The sequence below is a fragment of the Danio rerio genome, chromosome 18, assembly GCF_049306965.1.
Source record: "Danio rerio strain Tuebingen ecotype United States chromosome 18, GRCz12tu, whole genome shotgun sequence".
Classification (NCBI taxonomy): Eukaryota; Metazoa; Chordata; class Actinopteri; order Cypriniformes; family Danionidae; genus Danio; species Danio rerio.
Window position 1 is genome coordinate 18,801,096 of NC_133193.1, and position 25,053 is coordinate 18,826,148.

The window sequence follows — 25,053 nt, forward strand, 5'->3', positions numbered from 1 at the left end:
TCTCTACTGACTGAAGTACTGACTGACTGACCAACCCTCCTACTTCCCCAAACCCAACCAATAGTATTTCTAAAAAGCACCAATTGAGCGGCCCACCCCCTTCCCTAAAGCCAACCGCCGTGTTTTAAAAAGCAATCCAAGAAAAGCTGCTGATTTTTACCACATTTTCAGATTTCACCACATTCTCTTCCTGTTATTTACTTGTTTATTTTATTTTTTAGCTTTTTGGTTTTGTATTAACTGCTTTCTGGAACCGTTCTTCATCAGATTCGAGCCCCGTTGTCACATTTAGCTGTTCACTGTATCTTAAGCCCGCCAACGTACATGTCGAGCTACCAGTCAAACGTAACAGTGGAAAAGCCGTCCATATGGAAGTAAGCGGTCAGCCAATAAGCAAGAAAAGGAACAGCATTATACCGCCCCATTGTGTTTGTTTTAAAGATGAAATGCAGGTGTGCTATATATGTCTTAAGGTGTGTCACATTTGCAAATTTGGTGGGCAAATAAAGCCTATTTTACATGGTGAATTGTTCACTGATGTTCATCAGTGTGCTTAATTCTCATTCTCAGAAACTTGCAAAAGTGTCAAACTCCTGATCACAGATTTTTACTAAAATAACTGGAACCTGTCAATAAATTGTCATAACGCAATAATTAATATAAATAAGTTAATGTCGGTAATATCTCAATTTATTTGGTCAAATGTTCCAGGAGTGAAGTTCTGAACTGTGCTTAAACTTTAGATCAGTCATCTGTACTCACCTGTGACCTCATGCCTGATGCAGAGTCTAATACCACATTCACACTCAAATAAGGCACAAAAGCACTTTTGAAAGAGACATTTGTGTCTTTACACACTACCCGTGCTGTTCAGAGCGGTATAAATGCATTTAAAGAAAAATTACAAATGTATAATTTAATTTTAAGAAATATGGTGAGGTGAAGACACGTTTATAATATATGATATTGCATAAGTGTGTGTATCTGTACATTATTACATCATGTAAAATTACAAAATACAAAGCTGTTGTTTTCTGACCTTTCTCAAAAAGATTATCAAGGAGGTCCAAAGCTCGCTCTGTCCAGAGCAACCTACAACAAACAAACAAACAAACAAACAAACAAACAAACAAACAAACAAACAAAAAATAAACCACAAATTAACATGAGCTGGCAGACAACATTAATTAGTTCAGTAGTCACAGCATCACTTAAATCTCGCCTAAATTAAAAACTGGGCAAGGAATATGTATGTTTAAGGTTTTTTTTATTATTGTTTATTTGCATATATTACTGCTATTATTATACAAAGCTAACAGATGTTACCATTCTTATATATAACATTTTTCTAGGCTTAAATTTAATTGTTGTATAAAGTGTCTAACATTATCAGTGTGTGGTTTCATTTCTGAAGGTTAGTATAAGATGTAGGAAAAATGCAATTTTCAGGGCCTTTAATATAGTACACACAAACAGAAATAATAACATTTAACTTTTAATAGTTAATAATCAAGTACCTTGAAATGGACAAAGATTCCACTTCCGATAAAAGATGATATAGCAAGCTTCTGCTCTGCTCTCGTCCAGGTTTAAGGTTGATTTCTTCATGTATAGAGCCTTTGTGACACTCTATTACTGTCTGCATTAACACACACTTTATAACAGGTAAAAAATTTACTTTTTTGATAAAAGAGTTTACTAAAGTGAATAGCTGAGAATAAAAAATGTACTGTTTGATTCATTTGATATGTTAAGCTGGCATTGAATGGACTTCTTTAATCAAACATGTCAGGAGAGCCCAAAGAGATTTAAAACAATTCAGCTATTTATACAGAGCGTCTCTCATCCTCCTGCAATCTGCAGCATAGGGATTGTGTACACAACTAACAGTAGATTTGTTTAATGGGGTAAAGTAAGATCAGGTTAAAGAGCAGGACTTTGTACTGAGTGATAAATTTTCTGCAGTATATATTGCATTAGAGTTTCTGTCAGTCTTTTGTGAAAAGCAGCCATGATAAAAGACGTTTTGCTTTGCTTGTGCTTGTTTGTGGCACCCATCTGGTGCGCCCCTGTAAAGGAAGGCAAGTATTTTTGAATAATACATTTTTCAATTTGATTTGTTATTGCACAGGGATGTAAATATATATTACTTAACATATGACAAATTTTTTACTGGTGTACTGTATGTTCAGATTCTGGACCAGTAGTTGTTTTGAAGCATGGCAGTGTCCGTGGGCAATATGTGAAAGCTAAAGGATCTCCAGCTGTTGTGGAGCAATATTTGGGCATTCCTTTTGCCCAGCCGCCTGTCGGCCCTCACCGTCTAGCAGCTCCACAGCCTGTACAAGGATGGGAGGGCATAAGAAATGCCACCGAGTATTCTTCCATGTGAGTCTAGCTATATATATATATATATATATATATATATATATATATATATATATATATATATATATATATATATATATATATATATATATATATATATATACATATTTGTACTGTCTGAAAAATTATTTGTTTAAACTATCAATGTATACCTTTTCAAAAGAGACAAGTTTGTACTTTATTTACACTTTAAGGACTGCCGTTTAGTATCCTTAAGATGGATTTTGCCTACTGAAGACAATGCATATATTAGTAGCGAAATTATGCTCAGATGTTTTAAGGCTGCATCACTAGGTGCTTGATTTTTATATAGCTGTAGCCTTGAAGTACACTGTAAAAAATGCTTTTCTTGCTTAGATTTTTGTCTTGTTTCTAGTCTAAATATCTAAAATTTCTTAAGAGGCATTTTCTAGACAAGCAAAACATAGTCTTATTATGAGAAATAATATGGCAATATTAAGTGAGATTTTCCTTAAAACAAGCAAAATAATCTGCCAATGGGGTAAGCAAATTAATCTTGTTTTTTCTTTTGACGGAAGATTATTTTGCTTACCCCATTGGCAGATTATTTAGCTTGTTTTAAGAAAAAACTCAATCATTATTGCCATATTATTTCTCAAAACAAGACAATATGTTTTGCTTGTCTAGAAAATTGTTCTTGATTTAGGAATTTTCAGATATTTGGATTAGAAACAAGACAAAAAATCTAAAGTAAGAAAAGCATTTTTTGCAGTGTAATTGGAACACCTGAATTCAATGATTTGTAGAGGTGTAATATATATTATACACAAAGTAAGGTCCATATAGACATTAATGAGTCCTGAACTCAACCCAACAGAACACCTTTAACTGATTTAGACAATGCGTGCAAGGCTTTCTCGCTCAACATCAGTGCTTGACCTTACAAATGTGGCAGAACAGGGGTCACCAAACTTGCTCCTGGAGGGCCGGTGGCCTGTAGATCTTAGCTCCAACCCTAATGAAACACACCTGAACAGCTAATCAAGGTCTTGCTATGCATACTTGAAACATCGACGAAGGTGTGCTGAAGCAAGTTGGAGCTAAACCCTGCAGGGACGCCGGCCCTCCAGGACTGAGATTGGTGACCCCTGCTCTAGAACAATGGTCAAATATACCCATAAACATACCTTGCTTGGTTATGATTGCCTGATGGACATTTTAAGGTGTGCAATTTTAATGATGATGTGACAGAATTCTCAAATGATTAGAAATACAATGTTTTTATAGATGTGCTAACTATAGTATAAGCATGATAATTGACTCCAAGCTATTGAACTATTAGAAAATAATAGACGCCTGATATGTATTCAGCTTTGCAATGTGACCGCTGCAACCCCTGATGTGCATTATTGTCATTTACAGTGCATCTGGAAAGCTCTTTGACTTTTTCCCACATTTTTTATGTTACAGCCTTATTCCAAAATGGATTAAATTTAATTTATTTCCTCAAAATTCTATATACAATACCCCATAATCACAAAGTGAAAAAAATGTACAGAGACATCCTGAATGAAAACCTGCTTCAGAGTGCTCTTGACCTCATACTAGGGCGATGGTTCATCTTCCAGCAGGACAATGACCCAAAGCACAACAACAAAATATCAATGGAGTGGCTTCATAACAACTCTGTGAATGTCCTTGAGTGGCCCAGCCAGAGCTCAGACCTAAATCCTATTAAACATTTCTGGAGAGATCTGAAAATGGCTGTACAGTGTCGCTTCCAATCCAACCTGATAGAGCTTAAGAGGTACTGCAAAGAGGAAGGGGCAAAAATTCCCAAAGACAGGTGTGCCAAGCTTGTGGCATCATAATTCAAAAGACTTGAGGCTGTAATTGCTGCCAAAGGTGCATCAACAAAGTATTGAGCAAAGTCTTTTTACATTGTCATTATGGGGTGTTGTGTGTAGAATTTTGAGGAAATAATTGAATTTAATCAATTTTAGAATAAAGCTGTAACATAAAAAATGTGAAAAAAAGAAAAGGCCTATGAATACTTTCCAGATGCACTGTATATCATATTCAATATTATTTACATCTTCTCTTGCTGCATTACAGGTGCCTTCAAGACCCAAATATTGTGCCTAAATATGCAAAATCCATGACGTTGGAATTACCACCTACAGGAGTCTCAGAGGACTGTTTGTATCTGAATGTTTACACTCCATCTCAAAGATCAGAATCAGATAAATTCCCAGTGAGTACTGAATACATGCATCAAAACTGGAGGCCATCACTTTTACTTTTAAATAAAGTCAAATACAAATGATGTTATACAAAAACACATTAGAACATATTCTGTAATGCTTTCCTAACCCCTCTGACAAACAAAATCTATGAAAACTTATAGGTAATGGTTTGGATTCATGGAGGGGCTTTGGTCATAGGTGGAGCTTGCATGTATGACGGAACCCCTCTGGCAGCCTATGAAAAAGTAGTTGTGGTTGTCATTCAGTATCGACTTGGAATATTAGGATACTTAAGGTAATCATTTATAGAGGCTAAAGCCTCAACAGTGTGCACTACTCATTCAAATAAAGAATGACAAATTAATCATTGTAGCTTGAAGACACTAAAGACTCTCCCTCTACGATGAGCTGTAATAATAACATGTGCTTCTGGCCTTAGCACAGGAGATCAGCATGCGCAAGGAAACTGGGGTTTCCTCGACCAGATCGCAGCTTTACAGTGGGTGCAGCAAAACATTGAGGCTTTCGGAGGAGACCCTCAGTCTGTCACCATAGCTGGAGAGTCTGCAGGAGGAATCAGCGCCTCTTTGCTGGTCAGTCAATTTGACAGCATTTTCTTTCTCATGATATATTTTTTAATGACCACTTCATTAAATGCATCTGTTCAAAAGATCTATAAACAGCCAATCACACTGAAGAAACTCACTGCAGTTAGAAATGTAGATCAATGTAATCAAGACAATGTGCTAAAGCTCCATCTAAACATCATAAAAGGAAAGAAATTATATTTAACTTTGTCTTTGAACATGGAATTGATATCGGTGCTCTGAGGGTCCAGATAAAATGCAAAAAGATGTCGACTGTGCAGCAGTTCTGTGCTGAAAATGGCTTGTTGATGCCAGAGGTCAGAGGAGAACCCACTGAGCACTTTTGTGTTTGAAAGATGTCTAATTAACATGTGAAGTCATTGATTTCTGTCTGTTTGATGACTATTTTGGACTGTTGTTAGACAACTATTAGGTTTTCACAAATTTAACCTTCTTTTAGCCAAGACATGTTTGTTTAGACATCTATTATACATAATTTAAATACAAAAAAATGCTTTCTGGGGAATAACCAGATCAAAACCAAGCCAAAATTAACTTATACTTTCACCCAAGGTTGGTAAAACGATTGCCTGTATGTAGCAAGTCTTAAAGCAGATGAGCTATAACAGGATAATCTACTTGTACCACTCAAGAACGGAGGCTACAATTCATAAAGACTCACAAAAACTGGAGAAATTTCTGACCAAGACATACCTGAGTATTGTTGCTTACCATGTCTATCAAATTATAACACAAATGTACCTACAGTATCTTTAGATGACTATTTCAAGCAGGACAAAGCACCATGTCAGAAACCTCAAATAAGCTCAAACTGGTTTATTAAAGACAATGAGTTCACTACAGTCAAATGACTCCACAATCACCAGATTGCTCTTTGGGGATCTGGTGCTACTGGAGATTCTCACCATAGATGTGCAGCCACTTTCTTAAACCATGTCAATAAGAATTAAGACATTTCTGCAGGCAATTGAGAGGTTTAACTTGGTGCTACCAAAGTTGACCTATTTTGTGATTGACTTCTGAACAGTATTTAGAAAGCAGTATAGATACAGTCCTTGTGGTTCACTTGACCTCATATTTGTGACCATAAATAACAATTGATTCTCTTTAAAATCCAATGTATAAATGTATTCTAAATATGTTCTTATGTGTTCTTCTAGACATTGTCACCCATGACCAAGGGTCTGTTTCAGCGGGCCATTTTTCAGAGTGGGGTAGCAACTGTGAAGGGATACTCCTTCAAAGATCCTTTAACTTATGCCAAGGTAGAGTATTTAGCCAAAAACACTATACAGTAACTGACCAACAATTCCTTAGAGAACTGGGAAAAATTGTGTCAGATGACAAGACTTTAAAAAGAAAGATTATTATGGTTTAGAAAGAAGCTGATTTCAGTGTGTTTGAGCAGGTAATTGCAAATATTACAGAGTGTGACTTTAGCTCTTCTGAAGTGTTGGTCAAATGCATCAGAGAAATGACTGAGGAACAGATCATCAAAGCGGCTCAAAAGGTAGGAACAGAGAATTTGACTCTGATCTTCATACAGATTGATGAATTAATGACCAAATTAATCTGTTAGAAATACCGGTTACCTGGAGCAACAGTTGATGGGGAATTTATTAAAGCTCAGCCGGAGGAGATCCTGAAGAGTAAAGATTTTCCGAAAATTCCAATTCTTGTTGGAACAACAAACCATGAATTTGGGTGGACGCTCTCCCACGCAAGTGTCATGACACTTTTGGCAACTTTGAACTAAACCAAAAGGTCTGTCAAGCTGTTAATGGATTTGTTCATTGTTTTATTTCAGGCCATTCTCCCAAAAGATTGGGCAAAAGGAATGGACGCAAAATCAGCTAAACAAACTCTGGACTTTTTTTACAACGCTGGGGTAGAACTTTCACGTTTTTTTCCCCCCAAAATAGTTTTTACTTATTTATTTGTATCAGTATTTTTGTATCAGACAATATTTATCAGTATTTGTCGCACTCTAGTGGACACAGAACAAACTACCATTGATACTATTCCGTATAATGAGTAAACGTTCATTCTGTCATCACAGGCTTCAGAAGCCAATGGAATCATAGCGGACGAATACTTTAAAAATGCTAAAACTCCAGAGGAGATTCGAGACGCATTTACTGAGCTGCTCGGGGATATTATCATGGTGATACCCTCCATCAAAGTTGCGTCTTATCACAGAGGTTTGTTGCTTGTTACGATACTGGCAATAGTTGTTTGTTTTACTATTAAGTCAGCCTTCTTCTGTTTCTGCTGCTCCTGAAGGCATGACTGCCTATGGATTTGGAGTCAATCTTTCTAGAGCGCCACCAACAGCCTATATTTGCACTTATTACCTTTTGAACTATAAGAAACAAAAATCATTTTTGTCACTTTATTTTGATGGTCTGTTAAATCTAAGTTACATTGCATCTCCATGCCAACTAATTCTTATTAGATTATAAGTAGACTGTTAGGTTAGAGTTAGGATGAGGGTAAGTTGACATGTACTTGCAAAGTTTCTTATAGTCAGTTAAATGTCTGTTAAAGGAGCAGTATCAGCAAATATTAAGCAAGCAGTCTACTAATACTCAAATGGACTATTAAAATAAAGTGTTACCTCATTTTATTCCTGATCCCATGTGACAAGGTTTTATTTTATTGTACTTTATTTTATTTATATTGTTACATTTTTACATAATTTTGAATCTTTCAAATAAACTCCTCCTAAAATTTGAGCCACATGTGAATAATAATTCAAGTAAAAAAGTGAACACGGTTTTAACCTTTTGACGCGTACGATAACAACAATGTGGAAATTGATTTTAATCGGCTAAACTTTTTATTTTATTTTCATTTTTCTAATGTTTGTTATGTATTCTATCATTTGAGGTTATTTTCCTCCTCATACTTGTAACGGTTGTTGGGGGAATATCTCGTATTTTTATATCCCAATGTTGACAGGTATAGTTTAATCACTTGCTTCTCTGACACACATAGCCTACTATAACCAGCAGTAAGCAGATGTCATTTCTAATTGAAATATGTAAATCCAATTCATATATTTAAAATACAAGTTAACATTTAGTTTTAAAAGATATACAAATAAGACATATACACATGCAACACATTTCAAAATTTATCGAGCAGAGTTATATATGAATATTATGACATACGGTATTACCATATATTTATGAGGTCTAGGAAACATTTGCAGGTTTTGATGAATAGACTACTTTATGATAATACTTTACATTTAAGTATATTAGTTTTCTTTTAACTTTTTAAGAACAGTGCCATTTTAAAAATTTTAATTTAAACGTTGTCGTTTTATGTATCTTTTTTTTACTTGTAAAATTTATTGTAATTATTTATTATGTTTAAACTGGCTGACAATAATAAATATTCATAATAAGAAGAATTAATCTGCCATGTTTGTGAACTGTGCAGAGCTGTAGCCACTTAACTATGCCTACTATGTATTTCAATACCAGTCATTATGGTGGTACTTGGGGAGACATTTTTTTCTGAGGTGGTACTTGGTGAAAAAAAGTTTGAGAACCACTGGATTAGATAATCTTCAATCCATGATGACAAAAAGTTAATTAACTTTCAGCTTTGTCAAATGACTCACACAAAATTCGTCAAAAAGCTCTCCAAAGTGCAGCTTATTTCACTGCAATGCTTAGTATATTCAGACCAATTTTTTGTCTTTGTGTGTTCTGACAACCAAAACCTGAGGTTAACTCCATCTAGATTGCTGGTTTGATATCCAAGAAAATTCAATCATGTTATCTTCAGAGTATAGCTGCAAACAAAATCCTATTATTTGCAAGTTGATTAGTCAAACCTTCTTGAAAGACACAAGAAAGTATTCAACTTGGAATCGGTGTAACGACTTATCTCTGCAAGACCTTGACAAGTTGACACCAAACTTGAATGCCATTGCAACCTCACCCTAACCACCAATGCGTTTGGCAACAGCACCACCTGAAGTGATAAAGCATCAAATCATATTTGCACAAAAATCTGCACTAAAATCCGGCAGTAATCACTCACTGCTGAAGCTTTTCTGATTGTCTCTGATATACTGAGCTCCTTGTTTTGCGAGTTTTGTCCTTGGCCCCTTAATTGCTGCTTGCAGCTTTATTTTGGCTCTATTGTTTTCCATCATCTTATATAATTATTCACAGATGCCGGAGCGCCTGTCTATATGTATGAGTTCCAGCACGGGCCAAGTATAGCTAATAAATTCAGACCCAGTTTTGTGAAGGCCGACCATGGTGATGAAATTGGATTTATGTTTGGGGCCTGCTTCTGGGATGGTCAGGTGAAAGTTACAGGTATGCAGATCTAAAATCTGAATTATTTGCCATGCTTATTTAAATAAAACTGTGTATGTTAAAGTTGCTTGCATTTAAAACTGCAAACGACAGCAACAGAAGTGTAAATGGTGCTGAAGTAGTGATCTGGTAACTGATATCGATTCTTTATCGTCCACAGGAACACTCACTGAAGAAGAAAACCAATTATGCAGAACTGTCATGAAATACTGGGCTAACTTTGTTCGTACTGGGTGAGTGCTGCATCAGATGCTCGGCAGAATATGTTTGTTACTACTAATCATTAATTCCTCATATAATTATGTGGTTTGTACAGATCCCCAAATCCCGCTCCAGTGCCCTGGCCTGTTTACGACCAGTCTAATAAGTACTTGAACCTGGGATTGCAGCAAACTGAGGGACAAGGCCTCAAGAAGGACAAGCTGCTCTTTTTCACTGAAGAATTACCTAAAAAACTAGCTGCACTTCATACAGCCTGAATAGTTATTACACCAATAAATGTGATACTTCTAAAAATAAATCAAATTCACACATCTTTGTGTAACTTAAATCTTCGTCTTTATGTCTTTTCTCTTGTAAAATCAATTTGCACCTGATTTAGATTTTGGAATCTGCAGGCTTTTTAGTGTTTCTCAAATCAATCTGATCCCTTTTCCCCCTAGAAATGTATTAATATGAAGTGAAATGATTTAGGATTTAGGATCACATTTATGGATGTGTTTAATAGTCTGAATGCAAAATTTAAAACAAATTTATTAAGCTATTTTTGCATTTATAGTGAAATAATAATTTTCACACGTGTAAAACTCATTTACTGTACATAAAATGAATTCAAAATGTACAGAAATGCTCAAGAATAGAATATTTAAACTTTTTAACTTCTTTAATTTTTATACATGCTTATCATTATCAATCATCTTAATTTGTGTTATTTATTAGCTTTGATGCATCAATAATTGTATAGCATGTACAAATTGTAGTCAAATCCGCTGCGTAAAATGTGCTGAATAAGTTGGCGGTTCATTCTGTTGTGGTGACCCCAGATTAATAAAGGGACTAAGCCGAAAAAAAATGAACGAACGAATGAATGAATGAAGTTGTGGTCAAATGTTGACAAATAGCCTTTATATCTAAAATGCACATTTTATAAATGTTATTTTATGTTATTATTAGATTGTGAAAAGTGAGAATATACAATCACAGTACATTATAAAGAAAATACATTTTATAATATATATATATATATTAAAAAAAGAAAACAAAAATAGAAGGAGTATATACATCACACATTAAAGAAAAAGACCATATCATTTACACATTTCAACTATTTTTAAAGCCTTTTAGTTTCAAAAATATATACTTTATACTTTAAAAATATATATTTTTAAGTTTTTAGTTTGTAAATTTTCATTAATGTATATAAAAATTTGTTAGCAAGATAAGAAGATTAAGAAAATATATTCTCTTTGTATGTAAAGGTTCTGTTTTGTATTTAACAAAACATTTCCCTATAATAAGGAAAAGTCTTTATCAACATTCTCAATCACAAAAAGGGAAAAATCTTTCCAAAGCAAATTAGAATAACTACATTGCCAAAATAAGTGAACTGGAGACTCTGGGTGTTGCTTACACAAACAATTAGTGTTAATATCTTTTTTGTATTTTACTAAGAGAGTATTCACTACATAGGGGAGCGCAGGGCACAAAGTATTGCAGGGTTAAATGTATCACAGAGTTTTTGCTCAGGGTTAATCATGGCATGCTTCCAAGGTTTTCACCAAAGTGTCAGCAGACATTTTCCTTCCAATTATTTAAAAGGTTTGGCGAAATTTGGATGAGAAACACTGGAGAAACCATTTTTTAAAAGTATTTTTAATTTTTAAAAAATCTGTGAAAGTATTTAAGTAAAAATTTATATTGTTGTCTTTTAGGCTAAAAAAGAAACCATTTTGAAAGATGTTAAAAACACAGACTGAATCCAATAAATAAACATACTGTTCTATGTAAAATAAAAATTATTCAATATTTGAGGAAATATAGCTACTTTTTTAGTAAACTGGATTTAAATGAATTGTGGGAAATCTGCCTTTTTAAGCATGTGTTACAACTAATCCCCTGACTGTTACAGCTTGCCCCGCAGGTGGGGTAAATAGTAACATTTTTACTTCTGGCACTTTTGACAATACTGCACAGAAACCATAGGTCTGGCGATCACAATTTCAGTGCTCAATTGTAGAACAGGCTTGTGTGTTGTTGGCAAAAAAATAGGGTTTGTCTAACCCCATTACTTTGTTCATTATTTGGCCAAAACCAAAATTGTTAATTGCCCGCACTCTGTACAATGAATAATTCTAAATGAAACTTCTTTTATCTTATTTGTAATTAAGTAGCTATTTATGATGAGACATATTTTTTTCCAATCATTATCAGGAACACAAGAGTTCCAATAAATAGTAATATTTGGAACTCATACAATTCCATTAGGAAATAAAGCGCGTACTGATTTGTTTGAAGAAGTTGCAAAGAACAATATTTTCCTACCATTGTAGAAGAGGGGTCTAAAGGGGGAAACAGAAGGATGGGAGAAATGCACAGAAATACTGCACAACCAGCAGCCGAAGTGACAGCATCAAACGTGAACAATATAAAATGCGCAGTGTGCAGTCACGTGTCATCAAGGCGACGTCACTGGATTCCCCCATCCGCTACCGATGCGCATGCGCACACCAAGACCAGTTCAGAGCAGCCAGAACATCGTTCGCGCAGGGAAGACGGAGCTCCAGCTGGAACATCCAGGGTGAGTTATCATCTAACAACTCTTTTTATGGCACTTGACGTTAACCGTCTGAACATATTGTTCGGTCTTAACCATCATTCTTTTTTCTTAAGTGCGAAACATTAATGAACACGATGTGCCAGTAAAAAAGTATCATTATCATTCATTATATTGCAGGCAGATGCTCGTATAACACTATATAGATGCGCGAGCTGTTATATAAATGCAATTAATGAAAGAATGAATGAGACTTCAGTACTGGCTTCAAGAATTTTCCGCCTTCTTTTCCGCATGAAAGTGTGCCATATGATTGCACAGCGTTGTTTACAATAAGAAGGTGGAGGGGAGGTTTCATTTTTCAAGAGTAAACTGTACCATGCAGTGCTGGTATGAAGGAATTATAGTGATCATAGCTTTGAGGGGATGATAGTGTCTCAAAAACTAGTGAGATACCTACATGGACAGTATTTTAAAATCATTGTGGATGCCTATTTTTCCTGAATAATGTTTTTTCAGATTTATTTTTATACCAGGGTGATTTTTTTTTAATTACTGTTAATACAAATATGAACAAAATACACAACTGTGCCAGTTTGACGGTAGGAAATGTTTCTGGTGGAGCCTGTGAATTGTCTTTTGATATGCTGGTATTTTGACAGGTGCTATTTTAAGACGCTGAACTAAAAGAAAGGTCTAAACACTTGGAAGCGGACGTGTGATTGTTTTTATTGGTAATCTCCATGGTATTGCAATGTATTTCCTTCTCAGTTTCTTGTCACTTATTAAGACTGAATTAGCATTTATGGCAGATGACTCATAGTATTTAAGTGTATTGTGAATAATTGCTTTATGCGTTGTGAATGAAGGCAGATCAGTGCTAATATTTACGTAAAAGTACCTTGAGATGCCGTTGTAAAATAGTAAATATAATTTAGTAATTTCTAGAATAAAATAAAAAGTGAGTTTTCCTTATTCTAGCTGGCTTAAAAAATTCAACTTAATTATTAATTATTTTAATTAAATTATTTAAAATGTAGTTAAATTTTTTATCAATTTGTAAAATATTTTTATAAATATAATATTAATAAATATTGCTATTATGCATGTTTTTTATTATTTTTTTTAGTTTATTTTGAACTATTATTTTTTATATTATTTCAGCCTAATTTTCATTAGCACATTTTTAATAATAGGCCTGTTAACATTTTAGAAATGGTTCATTCGGCTGTAACGACCACTGATGAATGGAATAAACCAAAAGTGAATGATTAAAATTCATCCTGTTGTCTATGAATCATGATATACTTTAAAACTACTGGGCTTGATAACTGCATTATGTTAATTAGACGCAAGCATTTACAAGAGGTTTGAAGTCGCACGCCAGTTTGGACTGGATTTGGCCACTGTGCTAATACATTTTTCCCAATCGAATAGGGTTAATCAGATAAACCTAGCATCCAGGCTTGACTACAGACCTCATGAGCATGGCTACATATTTTTAAACTGCAGTGGCTGGAGATAAGAGTGCTCCTGTTTCCATTCAAGCTGAGGGTCATTTTTCTTGTCCCGTTCAATTGCAGGCTGTTGATGAAAAGCTGTTAGAAGCAATCCTCGGTGTGTGCGCTCTCAGAGAAAGGTTAATTTTATGTGACTTTTATTGAATCTGATGCTCTCTGGTTAGAGGTATTGATCCATTTAAGCTTTATTTATGTGTCTGATTGTGCGGCATCAGTCAATGGGTTGCTGATTAAGCCCTTTGCATTGGAACGCACAGAAATAGTCCTAAATAGTAGTCTTAAATTCAGAGTCTGATATCATGAAAGATACGTGTTTTTTTTTTGTTTTTGAGGAAACAGCAAGACATGTTGCGTAATGATGCAATTGAAACAACCTCAAATTAACCTCTCTTTGGCCTTATTTTCACATCTGAGACACCCTCATGCTGATAATACAGTGAGACCTTTTACAGCTGATATAAAGTTATACACGCTTTTGCATGTTTTTTGCAATTTAATCCCTTCTTGTCTGGGTTTATCTGGTTAATGTTGCACCATCTATTCCTGCATGATGGTCAGTCATTATTTTACTCTCTACTATAGATTCCCAGTAGCAATTCTTGGTTTCTCTACCAGCATGTAATCTGAATCTATTTGCATTTTGCTTGTAGTGAATAATAAAGTGGTCCTGTTTAGGGGTTCTCAAAGAGTCAGTTGCAGTTTTGATAGCTGACACAGTAGGGAAAAAATAGGCAAAATACATATAATAAAATGCAACTAACCAACTATGATAGCAAAAACAAATCCACTTGTCTACTTGTAAAAAAGGGGCAAAATAGGCACTTTTTACAACAAATGTGTCCACTTCCACTGTCCACTATATCGACTAATCACACAACACATGGATATGACCTCAATCATTTTTGGCAATGCAACATAGATCACTTATACATAAAAAAACTATTCTACCAACATTTTAGATGATAATGCAACATTTCTATCTTTATTAGAGGTGTCAGTATGGTTAAAAAAACAAACACTATAGTATTACTATAAATATCTTTAGTATATTTTTATGTGGGTGTCTGATGACTAAAAATAGATCTGGTACATGAATATTTTGTTAACATTTATTATTATTTATTTAGAATATGCATTTTCACATTCCGCCTCCATTGCCGAATTATTAAATTGTTAAAGTGACTATAATTAAATGAAATATTCTTAAGAATAAATTATGTGTTTTTTGGAAGATTTATGTGTATTTGCATTGGGATGATATTATATTGTCATTCTGGCATTATATAATGAGTGGCATAAAATGACCTTAAAATTACAATAATATCAGTTAATGCAATGCATTTTGGTGCAATATGTCATACTATAAAAATAGGTATCGTGACAGGCCTAACAATAATAAAAAAGGCAAAGAAAATGGATCTACATACAAATAACAAACTTCATGAAATTAGCCCTAATGTTGGAAAAAGAAACTTTTATACGCTTTATAAATGGTCAGGGATCAGGTGTTACCTGTAGTAGAATCGGTCAGTCCAGGATGAAACATGTCATGTGTTTGATTCTTGGAGATGATCCTTCCATATGCTCTATTTGTAAAAGCAATTTAATTGAAGCGTGCTCTATTGGATTGTGTCGGTTTTAACTCTGTGAGGAATTAATTTTATTCAGTGCAAAATAAATAAACCTATAATAATAAATAAAATAAAATAATAATAAAACTACTAATTTACAAAGCCTTAATATAATACGTCTCTACACTAGTATACTTTTGGAAGATGGCATCATGAAGATGGCATGATGTAAGACTCAAATAATTAATCAAAAAAGGAGAAAATGCTCAAATATATTGTCAAGGGATGTGTGCCTAATCAAACCTTTTAAACTCCAATAAAACTTGCAAGCATTAAATTGGGGAAATTAAATATTATTTTATATACCTTACATAAAGGTGCAGAAATTGCAGTAATCTTAACATTTAAAAAAAAATAAATACAGTTAAATCTTAACCCTGAAATTTAAAAGCAAATGTGTTCAATTAACTTTTTTTTATTTTTATTTTTTCCCCTTCTCTGCATGTTGTTTATTTTTTAAGATGTATTTTTTGGCATTTTGCCTTTATTTTGACAGCATAGTAGGTTGACAGGGAGTGAAGTGGGAAAGAGAGGGGGGTAGGATCGGGAAAGATCCACGAGCCAGGATTCAAACACGGGACGCCCGGAGCGCTGCCACACCATATGTCCGCGCACTAACCACTGGGCTATTGCGGCGACTCTATACATGGTTTTGTTAGTGCTCAGCATAACTGAGTACACCTCATTTTGAAAATGAATGTTTTTATCCAATTCTCAGTGAATATAGGCAATATACATTAATGCATTTGAACAAAACAGATTTATTAAACAGATATATTTAATAAAATAATATTTTAGTCACAGAACATCTTTAGAAATGGAAAGATAATACAATTGAATTCAGGCAAAATATTGCAAAACAAAGACAAACTACAACATTTCAACAAAATTGTACATATTTTTTGCTTCTCTTGATTTTTGCTATTTTTGAATATTAAATAGAGTATTTTTCTATAACAGATATTTGGGTTACTAATTTGAACCATTATTGCAGGTTATTGTTTTAATAAGCTCCAGATTTGGCTTCAGTACTGACTAATGTATATGCGCAAATAAAATATTGTAAAGCTTCTTATAAAAAATATTAATTTAAATGAGAGATTTGTGGGGGGTGTACTCATATGCTAAGCACTATATATGAAATTAAAATTATTTTAAAATTATGCCTTCCTCTGACATTTTTACTTTTTCATTTTTAGAATTTACGCTGTTTAACAGAGAGAAGTTTTTTTTTTCAAACACATTTTTAACATAATAGATTTATTAATTGATTTGTTTGTATTTGCCATGACAGTACATAATATTTAAGTTCTTTTGCAACATACTAGTTTTCAGCTTAAAGTGCACTTTAAAGGTTTAACTAGGTTAGGTTGACTAGGTTTAATTGCATAACAGTAGGTTGTTCTGTAGCCAATACAATTTTTTAAAAGGTTTGGAATCTCTTGAGGCTAGGTAAATGGTGTGTACAGTCTTCAAAATCCTGGCAGTTGTAACTCAACTTTAAATTAAAGGGCACCTATGGTGAAAAATCTACTTTTCAAGCTGTTTGGACAGACATATGTGTAGATATAGTGTATAGACCGTCATATTGGGGTGAAATAAACACACCCAGTCCTTTTTTTTTCAATTTAACAACATAAAAACGGTGGACTAATTGGAGCAGTTTTCAGACCAACCGCAACTTAACATAGAAGTACTGTCCCCCCGGCCACCGAATTGATTGACAGCTGAGCGTATTAACATGTCCCGGTAATCACGTGTATAATCATATCAACAAGACCAGACGTGCGCAAAGCAACCGGGAATAAAAGGTCTGTTTAGTTTGCTAGGATCATCTATCATCATCAAATGTGATCAAGAGTAATTTTCACATGTTTAAAATGTTTTAAAACAGTGCACGTGTGTAATGAAGTACAGCGCTTTACTTCAACTTTACTTCATCAGCACAGCCACGTGTCAGAACAATTATAAAGGAAGATGCATCAATCCTGGTTTGTGGATATCAGGTTTATTTTGTACATTAACATAACAGATATTCATACAGCAGTGGAGATTAACCTGTATCCTGTCACATATGCGTGCAAAAAGAGTTCAAAGCTAAAAGCGCTCTGTCTGTCTGTGTGTGTCTGCATCGCTGTGTGATTGCTTGTGTATCTGTGTGTGTGTGTGCGTTTGTGAACTTTGTAACAACATTATAGTCCCTTTCACACAGTGATACCGGTAAATATCCGGAAAATTTCCGGAACTACTTTACAGGTATATTCAAAAAAACGCTGTTCACACAGGCGAGGACGTTACGGAATTTTTCCGGAAAAGAGCATTCACACATCCATCGCAAAATGCCGGTAAATTCTGACATCATTAACCAGAAATGACCTCTAAACGGCTGCGCTTGTGTTTGTAAACATTTGACTACATTACAAACTCTTCGGATGGATCAGTATTGAGTACAACTCTAATGAAAACAGGGAAACACTTTCGCATGTCGAGATGTTCATGATATGAGTGTGTGCTGGCGCTATGGGCGCTCACGGGCACACGCAAAGCTTGAAGGTAAACAAACAACGAATTATCATAAACATTTTATCGATAATTATTTACACAGCATTAAGAAGGAACATAGAAACATTATCTGACTAACATCTAGCAGCTAAAGGTGTCTGGAAAAAATATTCAAAGGCTTTTATTCTCATAAACCGCGCGCACGTGAATGCGTCTGACTGTTCTGATTGGCTAAAGCAGGTGTCTCACGTCAGCACGTTGTAGACGTGGACGCGCTTATTACGGCAATCTTCCTTCTGCATTCACACAGCGCAGCATTCCGGCAAATTACCGGTAATGTTACAACTTCTCTTTCCGGAAAATAGCCAGAACGAATTTACCGGTATTTTCAAAAAGGGCCTGTTCACACATACAATCGGCAATTTTCCTGAAAGGTCTGTATGTGTGAAAGGGGCTTATGTGTGACTCATCATTGCAACTGCACAACAAATACTCATTGGTAAAGTTCTTACTATAGTATTTCTCACAAACGCTATGTGAGATTTTCTTCTTTTATGTCTGTCTGTTGTCTGATGGGCCGAGGGAGGAGATTAAGGCACACAGAACAGCACGTAGAAACAGTAGGCGGGGAGGACTAGCCTTAAAGGTGCAGTACGACAAAACAGCCCCCTAGTAGAAAAATGTATAAAATAGAATCTTGTAAAAAGTATAATGAAAAATCTGATGGGTGTTTTGAGCTGAATTTTTTTTTTAGGTTTACACACACATTCTGGAGACCCAAAACACTTATATTAAATCTGAAAAAAAGGAGTAACCTAGGTGCTCTTTAAATATGGACAAACCTGATGCTGAGTTAATTTATTTACAAATAATTTTAAATGACACTTTGACCCAATGGTTGGGTTTGTCAATATTTGACTTAACATTGGGTTACAACAACCTAGCATTTTTTAGAATGTACATTTAAAGTTTTGCTGTAAACTGTTCCTTTAATAAGTTTATTTGGTGTTTACACTATTTTTATATTTCTGTTTTAATTTATGAGATGAAAAATTTGATAGTGTGCCGCTTGATGTCCGACATATCATCTGGGCTATGACACAAAACTAATTGAAAACCACTGTTCTAGCTCAATAGTTTTCTGTTTTTTTGACCGACTCGACCTTGCACACAACCCTATCCAATATCTCCCTCCTTGAGACGTTCATCACACGTGTAATTGTCTTTCTCTCTGCACTACTGCCTCTGATATCACTGCACCGCTTTGGTAACCCTAACCCATTTAGTCTTTTAAACCAGTGGACCAACTCACTCGCTCAATCCAGCTCATCTGTCCAACATCAGTCTCCGCTGGGCCCCGAGGCTCACTTTGAAGGGGCATTTTAAAGCATGGATGGACGGATGGATGGATGTATATGGAAAGAGGGGGGAAGTGCTCTGATTCAAGAGTATTATATGTGCTTTGGCCCTCTTGAATGCTGAGATTTTATAGAGAACCAAAGAACATTTTTTTCCCAAGAAGCAGCCATGTGTAGGAGTTTGTGTTTTTAGAAATGAGCCCTAAATCATTTTTAAAAATCCCAGAATGCTTGTAAAATATTAGTAGGATAACCGACTGATATGGTTTTCTCCCATTGGTATAGGAGTGCACCAATAGGATGTCTTCTGGCTGGTACTGGTTTTAAATGAACAGCAATTAGCTCACTTATTTGAATTTAAATCATTAAAATGCATGACTACATTGATTTAAATCTTTCATTTAGGCATAATATTGAATGTGCATTGCTACAAGAGCAAAGCATTTTCTCTGAACATGGATTATATCTACAGACGATTTAACATAATGATGATGGTTATTTTTTAATATTATTAACATTTTACAATATGGTTAAGAAAGAACAGTCCGTAGTTCATCTAGACCAGAGGTGCCCAAACTAGGTCCCGCAGGCCAAAGTTGGCTTATGATAACCTTGGATTTGACCTGCCATTCCATAGGGAGAATGATTGGTAGGGGTTGGGAATGCCTTTAATAGAGACTGTCATTTCTAATTTAAAGTAACCTTTTGTTTGTTTGCATTATTGATGAGAACAAAAAAAGGTAATCTAAATTAAATGTTTCAATTAAATGTCCAGATTTTCTTACATTTACATCTTGTCACTCGATGGATAGAGCACAATGCACAAGACAATGCTAGCAAATTAATGCAAAAGGTTGACTATTGTGTTCAATATGTGACTCCGTTGTGTTTTAAATGAAATTGTTTGTTTTTATTTGAATATGTTCATACACATTCTGGAGACGCAAAACACTTATATTAAATCTGAAAAAAAAGGGGTAACCTAGGTGCCCTTTAAAATCACTGTCATATACTAAAAAATGAAAATTCTAGGCAGCAATTACATTATTTAACCAAAAGGTGGCGACAACCAGCCATCAAAAACATGCCACTGAATAATTCTTCAAAAATGAAACATCTAGCAATGAAACATGAAGTTATGAGTGAAGAACTGAATCATTTAATTGAAATGAGGCTAAAAATAAATATGTGTTTTACAAATTATGTTAGATTTCTACATTTAGTGTTATCAGCAACAGTAGTGACAGTGAATTTATTACAGTACTGAATATTTTACAATTTATCAGCATTGTTCAGCTGATTATTTTTTCATTTTATTTTTAACACACTTACAGGTTCTAAGGTCGGTTTGTTAAAACCAAAAGTTTCTTGCAGTACTGTTTTTGTAATAAATGGAAAGCAAATTACATTTGTCTCATTCCCTATTTGGCTGATTCAAAAAATGATCTGATTTTTAATTTAAAAAACCATAATGTGATCCAAACCGGGAGTCTTGTGATCTGTTACACCGCTAAAATCTACCAACAACCAGCATTCTTCAAAATATCTTATTTTGTGTTCTACAGAAGAAATAGACTCTGTTAATAAGAATTTATAGTATAACTATTTATTATTGTTATTATTATTATCATGTTTTAAAGTCTGCATGCAATTGATTTTTTTATTTAGTTTTTTTTTTTTATTGTGACATAAATCTGTTACACAAACCAGAAAAATGTAGTGTGGGACTTGATTTTGATTAGAAGTTTGAATTGCTGCTGTTTTTCTGCTGGTTGATCTCATGTGAGTGGCAGGTTGTCCCGCCCTCGCACCAGTAACCACATCATCAGAGAAGAGATGAGATGACATTGCGAGAGGGGAAGCTATTTAGGTTTAAGATTTTAAGAACACAATTGCTAAAAATGACAAAACGTACACAAATAAATCATACCGCACCATTCATTTAAAAAAAGAAATGATCGTTATTCATTTCATAGTGACTCTCTCCAACATACAGCTGTTTCTTCCGCTTTGTGCCTCTTAAAGATAAGTGTGAAAAGAAGCAGACGTAGTTGACACGATCTCTGACTCTGGTCACCGAGTGTGTGTGTGTGTGTGTGTGTGTGTGCACTTTTAAACGTGTATGGCAGCCAAGTCACGCTCCTCCAGTTCAGCATTACATAACTGCCCTTCTCAGTCCTAATGCATTTCAAAGGATTTTGCCAAAAAACCTAAGGGGTTGTAGTTTCTGGCCTAGATAAAATAATGCAGGTATAGCATAAATGATTGCTGTTCAGCATGCGCAATTTATATTTATTTTCCGACCATCCAGATTTAAATGACTTGGTTTTTTTTTCTCAGGAAAACATTAAATAAGATTGTTAGATGAAACACTGATCCTTGGTGACTGATAGAATGCAATTCATAGTAAAAAGTAAATAAATAAAATAACATCCAGGCACCACAAAACTGTGTTTCCTGTGACAATACATCAAAGGGGACCTATTTTTCCCCTTTTAATAAAATGTAAAATAAGTCTATGATGTCCCTTGACCATGAATGAGAAGTTCCGACTCAAAATACCCCACAAATAATGTTTTATACCTCTTTGAATCTGCCCCTTTTGGGCTTTGACCCTAATTGGGCCATTTTGTGGACTGTTGCTTTAAATTCAAATAAGATTCTGCTCCCAGCCCTCTTTTCAAAAGAGGGCGGAGCTACAAATGCCTGTGAACGAGAGACTAATGGCTTTCCCCTTTTTGATGACACGTACAATGGGAGAACGTCAATCAAAGTGTTTCTGCAAAATGTTTTTATGAAGTGTAATAAAAAAAATTGAATTAATACATTTTTACTATAAGAAGCTGGTTGTATTCACAGACTGTTGCCACACAACTGTGTTTAAACCCCTTAAAAATGTTTTTTGCACAATAGGTCCCCTTTAAGATCTTACGTAGAAAAACAATTGTTTGTTTCATTGGTCTTCTTCAGCCTAATCCTATAGGTCTAAATGGGAAGTATAGTACTAATTTTCATCATAGTGGCTTTTATTATCAAGTCTGGTGTTTCATTAGCAGTGCTAGAAACACATGCTTTTGCACTGAGATTCTGTGAATTGTATTTCATAATGTAACATGGTTAGATTAACCGGGTGTGACAGATTCTGCATTGCCTCATGCTGTGGTCAGTCTCTATAAACACAGCTGCAAGGAAGTTTACAACACTACAGGACATTTTAGTACCCTTACTGTGATGTTACACTTCATGAACATGTTTTAAATGGTTGTTATTATATTATTATGATGATAAGACCCATATTTTGGATTTTTTATTATGCAGTTGTATATGTGTCAAAGGTGAGATGTCAAATTGAATTTACAAAAGTGACATTATATGCAGAAAGCATATTAAAATGCAAGTAAAGTGATGGTTTTAATGGCTAAAATATGGGTGAAATTCATTAATTGTGTCATATTTATGTAAAAATGAAACAACCTAGTATATTTAAAAATAAGTATTATTTTTAAACAATTTTTTGCAGAATTATTGGTAAGATCTAGAAGGACAGTGAAAGATTTAAATGGCAATTTATTAAGGTTTTTCTATGTGATTTGCTTGTAAATTATTGCTAAACCGAGTGAGATTTAAAGTGGCAGTTCACCCAAAACTGAAAGTTCTGTCATTATTTACTCCCCCTTTACTTGTTCCAAACCTGTTTGAGTTTCTTTCTTCTGTTGAACACAAAAGAAAAGAATCTAAAGAAAGCTGGAAACCTGTAACCATTGAGTTTTATAATATTAAGTTAAAGATTACCAGTTTCCAGCTTTTGTTGGTGAGTAAACAGTGAGTAAATGTGGTGATCTATATCTTTAAGAGAGCGTCTGCAGTGAATTTGTAAAAAAAAAAAAAAAAAAAAAATGTATGGCAATACATTTTGCTCTAAAAAAAAAACAACAAATTAGAAGGTTTTTGAAAAATGTGAAAGGCATGATAGAAAAGATCATTTTTAAATTTCATTTATACCCTAAGAAAATCAAGATATAAAAGACTGAATGTATATTTATAAATCTTCAAGCTAAACAGATTATTTGTTCAAATTGGAAAAAAATTATGTAGACTAAGTATAGGGTGTTGGGTGAAAGACATGGTTACAAACATGACAATAAAAAAGATAATGTTGTGGGACCAACAGTTTCAATCCAAAAATGACCAGTCTCTCAGATGAAGAAGAGCCAGAGTCTTCAATGGCCTTTATGCACACGGACTTTTAATTTTCAGCTAAAATTATCACATTTAAAATCTAAATTCTTTAAAAATAAAAAATAAAAATTTTAATTTAAAAAGGTCTTCACTGCTTGTTAGATATACGATATGAAGTGGGTCTCAGATTGGACAAGAAGCACTGCATTAAATTCCATATCCCCCCGCCATGTCTTTAGAATATAACAGTTTATTTTACTCCAGTATTTTCAATGACGTTTCTGCGCTCGCCTGCTGAACCTGACGGCGCTTGTAACAGTCTTTCATCTCGTTTTACACTTGAACAACTAAATGAATGCTTAAGTCTATTTAACTGAATGCATTGTAATTACATTACAACATCGATGCTGCAAAAACATCCTTGTGAAATTGAAAATAGTCACATTAAGCTTTCACCGGAAGTTTATCGTTGGCTTTAAAACTCTAGCTGTGCATAGAGCCCATTAAATAGTTTACTGAAGATGTTTTGCTGTTGTAGCAGCAGAAGTCAGCTTCAACACTCACAAAAAGTTAATAGGCTGCTCTCTTTACCATCTCAAAACAACAACAATTATACTCTCACATGATGTCATTAACTGTGTCATGCATATAGGTGTTTTAACCTGATTGGTAAAAACACAGACTAAGAAAGTCCCCAAGCGTGTGTGCGTGCTTACAATTCTGAACAACATCTCAATGTCTCAAGCATATTTTTCTGGTGCTCTCTGGACAATTTGGTTAGTGACTTGCCATTATCACTGGTTCAATGCCATCAAGTCTAAAATATTTACCTTTAACATTCAGATAGCAAAGAGTTAACTGTAATTAACCTTTGGACCCTGGTTGAATTTAGACATGGGTTATTAACCCAATATGGAAGGTAGTCTTCAATTTCACAGCTGACAATGCTGATATCAAATCCACTCTCTGGAAGCTGGACTAAATGGATAAACACTGTTATTGCACTCCTGACGTTATGCCAGATCCTCAGTCATCTCAAAGAGACTAGATGCAGATATCACTTGTTACCTACCTACAGTTGAAGTCAGAATTTTTAACCCCCCTTTGAATTATTATTATTTTTTTTTTTTTTATATTTCCAAAATGATGTTTAACAGAGCAAGAAAATTTTCACAGTATGTCTGATAATATTTTTTCTTCTGGGGAAAGTCTTATTTGTTTTATTTCAGCGTGGATAAAAGCAGTTTTAATTTTTTAAACACCATTTTAAGAACAAAACTATTAGCCCCTTTAAGCTATTTTTTTCCGATAGTCTACAGAACAAACTATCAATATACAATAACTTGCCTAATTACCCTAACCTGTCTAGTTAACCTAATTAACCTAGTTAAGCTTTTAAATTTCCCTTTAGGCTGTATAGAAGTGTCTTGAGAAATATCTAGTCAAATATTATTTACTGTCTTCATGGCAAAGATAAAATAAATTAGTTATTAAAAATTAGTTATTAAAACTATTATGTTGACAAATGTGTTGAAAAAAAATCTTCT

The 25,053-nt window shown here is 34.3% G+C and overlaps 2 protein-coding genes across 3 annotated transcripts in view; both read left to right on the forward strand.

Annotated features, from left to right (window-relative positions):
• Positions 1-1,991: 1,991 nt before the first annotated feature.
• Positions 1,992-10,089, forward strand: ces3 (carboxylesterase 3). The gene is made up of 13 exons (NM_001044936.1): positions 1,992-2,081; positions 2,193-2,388; positions 4,465-4,603; positions 4,757-4,890; positions 5,035-5,188; positions 6,364-6,468; positions 6,612-6,713; positions 6,783-6,923; positions 7,011-7,091; positions 7,263-7,404; positions 9,394-9,543; positions 9,704-9,776; positions 9,860-10,089. Exons 1-13 carry the CDS (start codon positions 2,012-2,014, stop codon positions 10,020-10,022), a joined length of 1,650 nt encoding a protein of 549 aa, NP_001038401.1. The 5' UTR covers positions 1,992-2,011; the 3' UTR covers positions 10,023-10,089.
• Positions 10,090-12,282: 2,193 nt separating this feature from the next.
• Positions 12,283-25,053, forward strand: part of kiaa0513 (KIAA0513) — a 33,172-nt gene continuing 20,401 nt past the window's right edge. The window contains exon 1 of one of the 2 annotated variants that reach the window (XM_005159079.5): positions 12,283-12,340. The gene's annotated coding sequence lies outside the window, so the exon portion shown is untranslated. The remainder of the gene's footprint in view (positions 12,341-25,053) is intronic. The other variant, NM_001002193.1, reaches the window with a different exon arrangement.

Coding starts and splice junctions, on each gene's coding strand:
- ces3 (NM_001044936.1), top strand. CDS start 2,012: ATGATAAAAGACGTTTTGCTTTGCTTGTGCTTGTTTGTGGCACCCATC. Junction 2,389..4,464: donor GCCACCGAGTATTCTTCCAT/GTGAGTCTAGCT, acceptor GCTGCATTACAG/GTGCCTTCAAGACCCAAATA. Junction 4,604..4,756: donor CAGAATCAGATAAATTCCCA/GTGAGTACTGAA, acceptor GAAAACTTATAG/GTAATGGTTTGGATTCATGG.